Source organism: Micropterus salmoides, unplaced genomic scaffold, assembly GCF_014851395.1.
Source record: "Micropterus salmoides isolate LMB-PRFRI ecotype aquatic unplaced genomic scaffold, ASM1485139v1 Ms_hic_scaffold_8, whole genome shotgun sequence".
Taxonomy (NCBI): domain Eukaryota; kingdom Metazoa; phylum Chordata; class Actinopteri; order Centrarchiformes; family Centrarchidae; genus Micropterus; species Micropterus salmoides.
Window position 1 is genome coordinate 36,863,483 of NW_024044570.1, and position 9,603 is coordinate 36,873,085.

The 9,603-nt window shown below is 41.1% G+C and overlaps 1 protein-coding gene across 1 annotated transcript; it reads left to right on the forward strand.

The window, feature by feature from the left end:
- Positions 1–296: 296 nt before the first annotated feature.
- Positions 297–8,500, forward strand: LOC119893067 (partitioning defective 6 homolog beta-like). Its single transcript, XM_038704994.1, has 3 exons — positions 297–679; positions 7,861–8,083; positions 8,487–8,500. The coding sequence occupies exons 1-3, from the start codon at positions 569–571 to the stop codon at positions 8,498–8,500; spliced, it is 348 nt and encodes a 115-aa protein (XP_038560922.1). The 5' UTR covers positions 297–568.
- Positions 8,501–9,603: the final 1,103 nt, after the last annotated feature.

Genomic DNA, 9,603 nt, shown 5'->3' on the forward strand with positions numbered 1-9,603 from the left:
TTGGGACTTCAAAAAAGGCTTAGGACGGCCTTGCAACATGCAGCATAACGATGGCAATGATATCATGATATGTATTAAATATGAAGTAGCTTTCCAGTAGAAGTACAGTTGTGACAGCAGCAAAAGTGTTGCTTGTAGGAAAATGTATATGAGTAGCACAACAGCGGCGTATTAGTAAGCTAGTTTAGCACTCTCAGCATTAAGAGCATACATTACAGCAAGAGTTGTGTTGTTATGTTAATCCAGCGTCATGTCCCGCCTCCTCTGTTGTGTCCTCCAGTCTCGTCAGGTTGCAGGAGGAGGACGGGTTACACTGGCGCCTCACATCCCATACTGGATTTACCGGACTCCACCTGTCGCGAGCGCTGTGTTTTTGTGTCGTAAGCCAAGTGCGCTCTGACACAGCACGGCACGAGCCACAAACACGGGGGCGAGAGAACTGGCTATTTTTAATAAACCGGAGTGTCGGAGGAAAACAGAGAATTAACAGCCTTTATCGCAGGCTCTCACTGAATTATTTTCTTTTACTCGAGGACAGAAGTGGAAACAACCACCATAATTCCGGTGGATGGTTTTATCCGCAGTGCCTCAGCCAACAAACCAACCGAGGATGTCAAGACAGCAGCAGCACCGGACGCCGTTAAAACTCACCGACAACGTGGTGGAGGTCAAGAGCAAAGTGAGTGGTGGGCTAATGGGGATGTCTGGTTGTTCGTTACAGTGGCAGTGACAATATTTAGGGTCTGGTTGATGCTGCTACTCTGCCGGTGCAGCGACAACACAAATAACCTTGCGCTGTCGTCTCGATACTATACGTGGTGTCTCTTCTTTTTGCTCTCCGACAAACAAGCCGACTCGTACGTTTCACCGTTCGACACGTGTAATTCAGGAAAAATATACAGTAGAAATGAAAACCGAGGGGGCAGCTGACAGGCGGCCTGGGTGCGCCTGCTGTTCACCGAGCCGTCGCTCCGATTAATGTATTCCGTCCTCCGTGTCAAAACACCGAATGTGGTGTCCAGCCTCCGGAATCTCTCCATCGCTCTGTTCCAGTGTCTCTGTGTCGCTTCAGTTTCATACAATTACTTGTCCCGTTAGGCTGTGTTACTGAGATACTGTAGTGTAGTATTACTTGTAGTGTTAGTATCAGTAGGCTATAGCGGTGTTGACGTAGCTCCTGCTACAGCAGGTGTTACGGTCAGACTGTACTTTGTAAATACATACGCACTGTTGCCTGTTTTGAAAGGACAGTAGCAGAGTATTTCTATTTTAAAAGACACATTTTCAACTAATTGATTTAACTTAGTAAGGACAGTATTCATTACTTTGAAATGAATGGACACTTTGTTGGAGGGTGACAGATAAATTGATGTTTGATGTTGACATCAAAACAGTTTTATATATTTATATTTCATATAAAATCAAGGAAACATACACTTAAATCACAATAGAAAAAGATAAAATGCCGTCAGTATTGTGAATACATTGTGACATAGGCCTACTCTCAGTACTAATATTTTCGTTGCTTGAGAGATGTGCCCTGGAGTTAGAGTCTCAATCAGATAAAGCAAATATGTGCTTTAACATGATTTCCCCTTTGTTACGATTTATATGCCAGCATTGTGAGGTAAACAGCTACAGAGTTAAAATGCTTATTTCAGATTAATACATTAATAATGTACCACAGTGGAAGGAAGCGTTCTTCACAAAGAGCAGGCCTGCTTAAACGTTTGAGTTGCACATTTTAATGACTTTTCCACTACTGCTAAAGAGTGATAATAGATGCAGCGTTAGATTTCTCCAGTGCTGCGGTTTAATTGCAATAGCTGGAAAAAATAAAATCTGCCTGTATGCAGAAATGGTCAGCAAGTATGCAGGAGTTCAAACTTTGCCCTGTCCTTTGTAATCATTTTTAGGCAATTAGAATGTTTGAATCTGAATTTTAATATAGGTTAATAACACATTTGTCATTTCTAAGGTGTAAAATAAAAGATGAAAGAGACTCCTTATTCAAAGGTTCTTTAAACTTTCAGAAAACCCTTGTTATTAATGTCACTGGACTGCAGTCAGCATCCTGTTGCTCTGACTCGAACTCTGTAGGCATGAGCCAAAACAGTGAAGTGACATACACTGACTGAGTGATAGACTGAACTCTGAATGCTGGAAATAACGTTACTATCTGTAATGTTCCTATGTTTTATTTGAACCACTGGCTCCATGATACTGACTAGTTTGCCATTTGCAAATCACCCCATCAGTAAACTCCCACAAAGCAGCGAACGCCAGACCCACGCCACGCAGCAAAGCCACTGCTTGGGTTGCAGTTAACTACGTAGTTGGTCACCCCTGCCTTGCATCGCTCTTGGCTAGTAGAAAGCAATCGTTATACCAGAGACATTTACAGAGGAGACACGCCACTTCAAGAATCCCAAATCCGCAACTCTATAGGGAAAACCCTAAATGGCCAAGATGGCGGTTGTCCTGCCCGTCTCACTAGAAAGCCAATCGTCTGCTTTCAACAGCCGAGGTGGGAAACATATTTCAGCCAATTGTGTGGTTCCACTGATGTAAGGGTCTACTACGCATGCGCGGTAGTAGTGACACATGAGCAGTAGAAGTATAACCGATCTGAAAAAAATTTTGGCAAAGCCATCCAAACTTTTTTAGCGATTTTTATCAGATTTTACTGCTGATTCTCTTCATACAGTTTTTATGTCCCAGTGACCAGTGAATCAGTTGTGGCTCTCTCTCTAACTATCCAGACAGGGGCCTGGTCTTGTTTGTCCGTAATAACTGCCCGGAGGCGTTACCAAGATGGCTCCCAAGTGGCAGGACTTGCCTTGAAGGACTTTAGTTATACACAGGGGTCAAATTGGGACGGGACTGTCCGTGGCTCAGCCCCGGATTTAAGTGCAGCATACCTTAAGATGATCACTGCCCACTGCTTCTTCCGACCACCCAGTCAGAAGAGAGCTGGGATTACAGCTAAACAAACCCAGCTTGTAAGACAGCCATTGAGGGAGCTGGACCGTTGCCCCACTTTCTTTATGCACTCAGATAGTAATTTGCTAGGGTTGCAAACGGCAAGCCAACCAATCTACCAACAGGTCTGAATGAATTAGTTATCTAGCTAGCATTTGTCTGCATTAGCAAGCAAGCTAACATTAGCCAGCTAAAACCACAATATCACAACATTTTCCACAGTAATGTTAGCGTTGACTTTGGACGTTGTGCTGGACCTGTGTTGTGGTGGGTCCCGGTCATTTGTTGATGTTGGCGGACTCCATTTGTAGGCTAATAGTGTTGCAGGGGAGCAGAAGAGAAGGCACTTGTGAGCGCATACACGTCACATGATCTATCACTTTTCATGATCCTTGATTCTGATTGGTGGATGCCTTAATTTGCTTTCCCATCAGGCTGTGTTTTCATGATAATCTGACACGGGTTGCCACTGTACCATTGTAGCTTTAATAATGGCTCTATTCACTTGTGCACAGTAATGCAAACCAACCATTTTGGTAATAGTCCTGTTAAGCCTTTTACATAATTACATAAACCTGCCTTTTACCTATAATAATCCATTTAACTAGACGGAAGCATTTCCAGTGTTTTAATTACCAGTATGCATCTCTCCACCCAAAATAACATGTTTCTTGTCTTGGTACAATCACACCTTGCCAAAACAATTATAGGAATGTCTCTGCACTAACGTCTTATTATGATGTTGGTACATCCCACCATCCAGAGTCTCTGGATGAGGAGGTTGGGTAGTCCAGAGAGACTTCAGTCATGTAGAGTGAAGAAGTTTAGAAATGGAACTGTGTGAATTAAATATCCAGAATATACCTTTAAAGGAAGCTGTGTACCTATTTTGAAAGAGCATGGTGCAATAATGGATCAATGATTAGGCTTGTGAAATAGTGGAATACTGTGCACCACACAGTATCCTGTAAATTGTAGACTGTATGTGGAGCTCCAGAGAACAATAGATGTGTTTCTGACTATTAACAAACAGTATGGAAAAAATGACTGATGACTTTCTGATGTACACATGAACATGAATTTTAAGTTTTGGTGACACTGAAAAGGGCAGATATATAATGACGGTGTAGTGGTGTACTCAGATGTTTCTACGCCATGGCAGAACAACAACTCACTGGGCTTGTGTGTGAACCACATCATCCGGCCATTACTATAATGTTCTTCTTTACAGATGGACACATTGCAACCTATGCATACTGTACTACTGACCAAATTATCAGTTGTACAGGGCCGTAAGGCTGCCGCGAGAAGCCTAGACGACGTAATTGATGACGTCAACGCTGACAATGCGTCAATGATAACATTTTAAACTGACGCATGGTTATTCATTGTTTTCATTGTTCTTTAATATCACTTTAAAATTTTTAAAAGTGAGATGTGGCACATGTATGCCTCAGACCCTGATGTCACTGTCAAGTATTCCACCATAATTATTTCCAGATGAGCAATGCGACAAAGCTCACCTACATCATGTTTCTTCTCTGTACTGTAAATGCTGTACTGAAAAACATACTGAAAAAGCATACTGCAGCGAGTATGTATATGTATAATAATTATAGGCTCAAATTGACTGGTTCTTCGTAACAGCATTGGAATAAGTACACCTGCAGTTTCAGATATATCACCTTGCCGGAATGTAGATAGATCTAGAGAGTTTTACCATCCTTAGCCATGCCGGGATGCCTGTTTATCTTCCACCACGCAGATTAAGCATTTAAACGTCAGTTTTAGCGTCGCATACAAGTTGAAGTAGGAGGGGGTTTGTTTTGTTAATAGAGGATGGACTTAAAGTTCCCAAATGGAGAAGATTATGATTGTTAATTGTATATTTGAACATGGATAACTGGTGATATTTTTTATATTTAAGTTATTCATATGACAAAAAAATTTGTAAAGATGCGGGGGCATGATGATGGAATCAGGGACCAATAATGTTAAAAGCAGTCTCAAAACCTATAAATGCCAATGATATTTACACACCCCGTGGGAATACATTGCAGTCACTGCAGCTGGTTCACGGCAGCCATCTGACGCCATCTAACATTTTGCCCCCAGAATATGTGCAAATAGGGCCCAGGTTTAAAAATACCCAAATTATCCTTTAAGCAAGGGCTAGGAACCAAAATGGACGCATTGAACCTGTCCTCACCCCGAAAGCGTGGGGCACAACTGCCGTTAGGCTACACGCTATCTTTGGGTTCCAGATTTTTATGTGTGTGGATGTGCGTAAGGGGCGGTGGAGCCCTAGTTGCAACCTGACAGTATTTCCAAACATGTGTGTTACCTTTCCTATCAGTAAAGTACCTATTATAGTACCTAGTATCATTTTGATAGAGAAACAGGTGGATGAGATCTAGTAACTTTAAATTGACAACAGACTATTTGTCTGAACTGTACTCCTGATCAATACTGGTGAGATTTATTTATTACATTGCATGCATTACATTTATTTGGTAGACACTATTTCTTTTTTTAGACACTAATTTCCAAAGCTGCTTTGTTTTTCCCCACTCAAACATGCTGTGGTTTGAGATTCAGTGTCTTGCTGTGCACTTCGACATGTGGGCTCGAGGAGGTTCTGGGGTTTGCCAGCAACCTCATGCTGTAGTTTATTTGTCCAGGATCAGTAGATATCCCTCTCTGAGATTTCTTCCCTCAGTAAAATTATGGTAAATGGACTTAACCCTGGGCAGTTTATTTCTTCAGTAGAAAGTAGTCCCTTAAAAAAAGAGTCAGTCTGTGGATTATTTATTCACCTCTATTGTAGTGGGCAGTGACTATAGAAGGAGATGTTGCTGTTGAATTTTTCGTTGCCATTTGTTTGTCTGTCTGTCGGTCAGCAGGATTATAGAAAATCTACTATTTCCTTCAGAAAGATGTATGTAGCATGGGCCAAGGAAGAACCCTTTCAATTCTGAGGGCATTCGAATATTCAATACAAAATGCAATACACTAATTATGTTTTACTTTTGTTAACATTGTGAAGTCAATTTTAACACAGGTGTTTATGACAACATTCACAAACCCGTTTTAAGTGAATGGTGTGCCGTGACTAAACATAGAACAAAACACATCAGCCACCTCAGACATCACTGAAAAAACAAATGCAGCAGGTATGTAAAAGAAAAAAATATATATTTTCCGGATTAATGCTGTATTCCTGTGTACATGATAAAATTACCACTTTCAGTGTTTCCTCTAGGATTTTTTTTAGGGGGGTTGGTGGAACCCCCCAGAACTACTAGTGTTGCAGAGCGGGCGACTTGACAGCCTCCACATGCTGCTGAACACAAAGTGAAAGTGGGTAGATGGTCTGACACGTGAATTGATGATTTTAGATTTATTCGAAATCCCAAAACCAACGTAAGAGCTGGTTACAAAAAACACAACACAAACAACAAATGCATTAGCTACCTGACCATACAGTTTCAGAGCATTAGTATAGTTTATTAGCATAGATACTACGGGGCGGGGGGTCGTTTTGGAGGGACAGGCCGCTCCGTATAATGGTAGGGGAAACGTTGACTTTAAATATATTATATTTACTTAACATTTGCCCTTAACATTTAAACAATAAGAAATGTAATATAATTAAATTTTTAAGTTTTTAATACCTATTCAGGTTAGGGGTGTGACGACACACGAGACAAGACGAGATTGGGTTCACAAGAACGAGACAAGACTTTAACAATATTTTTAAGAAATCTTTAATGCTGAAAGCATTGAACACTTTATGTCCTGCATTCTGATGAATTTTTCTGCACCAGTTTATGATGTTTGTGATTTCTTTTTAAATTTATGTAAAGAACACAAATTTCAGGTGGCAGGTGATGATTGCACCAGAAAATTTAAAATTGATGTGTGGCTTGACAGCATGTGAAAAATATCATTTGCGTGAGTCTCTCAAGACAGCTTTTTACCTGGCAAGAAATATTGTCAAAATTTAATCTCGCGCAATCTCATGGTGCGTCACACCCCTAATTCAGGTATATTTTCCTGTATGTAATTGAAACCCTGTAGCGTATGTACCTGATGGGAGCAGACAGTTTGTATTTTACACACAGGACATGGTAGGGGTCGGTGATTATTTTCCTAGCCAGTTACTGTAGTCCTCTAAAAGAGCAGTTGGAATGAGGGATGCTCCCTCACCCCCATCACTTCTATTGCTATGTGGACCAGTCTGTTTATTTGTGATTTTAATTTAACATACTGTATATGTTAGAAGTAGAGTCGCCGTTGGATCCTAGTGCATATAGAATTCACATTCCAAGACTACAGATTACAGTCAATAAGTCCACCCAATTATTTGTAAGAATGAACCATAGGCTGTGTCTAAAGATGGACAACATGACGTAAAGCCAAAACATATCTCTGTTAATACAAGTGCTCCAGTAGTGGCTCCAGATATACTGGTTCAAAAATCTACCTTACCTTTCTTAGTATTTACAATGAGATGATGGGCATCATTCATTGTATCCTCCAAACTATAACTGGAAATGTCAGTGTCTGTATCCAAGAGCGTGGCAGTATCATTAGAAAAAGTGCTGGGATGACTGCCTGTACAATCATTTGTATATAATGTAAACAGAATGAACACCTGCGTTAATGACTTTAGACTCAGATAATGGCTGGTTCACTCTGACCTGCTGGGCCTTGTTGGTCAAGAATTAGTGGTACCACTTGATAGTATATGGCCAACTGGACATATAAACAGTTATAGTCATCTAGCTTGTCCCAAGTTGATCCTGTCGCATCCTAAACCGTGTAATATCTGAGGGGGAAACACTGGTTAATGTGTGTGTTCGTTGTCTTCTTCAGTTTGAGGCAGAATACCGTCGCTTTGCTCTAAGGAGGAACGGCCCGGGTGGCTTCCAGGAGTTCTACCACCTCCTCCAAACCATCCACCACATCCCCGGGGTTGACGTGCTGCTGGGATACGCCGACGTCCACGGAGACCTTCTTCCAATCAACAACGACGACAACTTCCACAAAGCGGTCTCGTCAGCCAATCCGCTGCTCCGCATTATCATAAGCAAGAAAGGTAAGACGAGTAGGGCACAGACTGAGGGATACAGAGAGAAAATGTAACTTAGAAAAAAAAGAGAAAGTTTTAGAAATGGTCTGAATCCTTGCACCTGTTTCTCTTCACCACTCACTGGAACCCACAGAAGAGCTTTGGATGAAAATAGACTGACTGTGCTAGACTGCTCTACCTGTGGGCTGTCGTTCATTGCTTCCAAGCCATGTCTGCTGGTGTGTGAGCCAGGGGCTGTGCACAGCTGCAGGGAAGGCCTTTGTTCTCCACATCAAACATGCTTTATTCTTCATACACACACCACCTGATGATTCTCTGCCTGCTCGCTTTTTTCTTAAACTGTTTTCATGCAGTTCTCCCTCTGGGTAGGCTGTGTTGTGATTTTTTTTCTGGATGTCTACCTCATTAGACGCTGCTGTCTAGATAGGCAAAGAGAGATGTGACAGAGACGCTGTTAAACATTGCGAACCCATCGCTTCAGAGTTTGCTATATCTAGGGCTGGAGAAGGCGATCCAGATTCCAGGGATACATCCTTATTCTGTTAGATTTGTTACACTGTCTTCATCAGCAGCAGTTTGCTCAGTTGTCACAAAACTGTGGATATCGAAACTTTCCATTATTGTGAAAACTTTGTTTTCTTGTTTGTGTTGGCTTAAAATTGAGCTTGGTAGCTCATTCTTGATCTGAGATAGAAAACATTAATGATTTGATTTCTGTGGGGAACGAGTTTCAGAGCACTTAAGCAGCAGCAAAAATCATTCAATATTTATAACAACAGGCATATGACCTAAGCTAGCTGCTATTAAATTGTAAAGTAATTATTTATTGATAGTATTGTGTGTTGATACATTCACCAGGGAAAGCAAGAGAGTCTGGTCTCTAAACAGTCTACAGGGTTCATTGGATGTGATCTGTCATCATGTCTGCACAAAGAAGCCTCACATATCCTTCAAAAGTCAAATGTGCATTTAGAGTTGTGCTTATCACAGAGTAAAACACTTACACATCTTTGTACTTGTAGCTTATCCTATAGGCCAGTATTTTTATAACATTATATTATTATAACATTTTCTGTGAAAATACATCCTGTTTTGAGCTGTAGCAACCTTATGACACTTCTAACTAGTCTTGTAACTAATGAAACGTTGGAGGAAGTGGATTGCTCTTATCCAGCAAACACTCTTTGTTTAAGATAAACAGGTAAAGAGGATGTTGAGATAAAAGTCAAAGATAATTCTGAGACATAGGGGACACCGTGGCTGGTAATGGCAGGAGGCAGGAGTGGTGAGCATGGATGAATGATAGTGGTGGACTCATAGATAAACTGTGCCAGTCTTAGATTTGGTCAAAACTAAAGTTTCTTTCAGTACAGAATCTGTGTCATAACCAAAATAAATGTTAGGCTAAAGCCCCATTTGGACTGGATGGATTTGTCTAGGGGAGGTGGGCTGATTTCAGTATTACCTGCATTGGTCAGTGATTTTAATTTCGTTGCCAGTAATGCTGGTATTTCAGCATACCTGAA

Coding starts and splice junctions, on each gene's coding strand:
- LOC119893067 (XM_038704994.1), top strand. CDS start 569: ATGGTTTTATCCGCAGTGCCTCAGCCAACAAACCAACCGAGGATGTCA. Junction 680..7,860: donor TGGTGGAGGTCAAGAGCAAA/GTGAGTGGTGGG, acceptor TGTCTTCTTCAG/TTTGAGGCAGAATACCGTCG.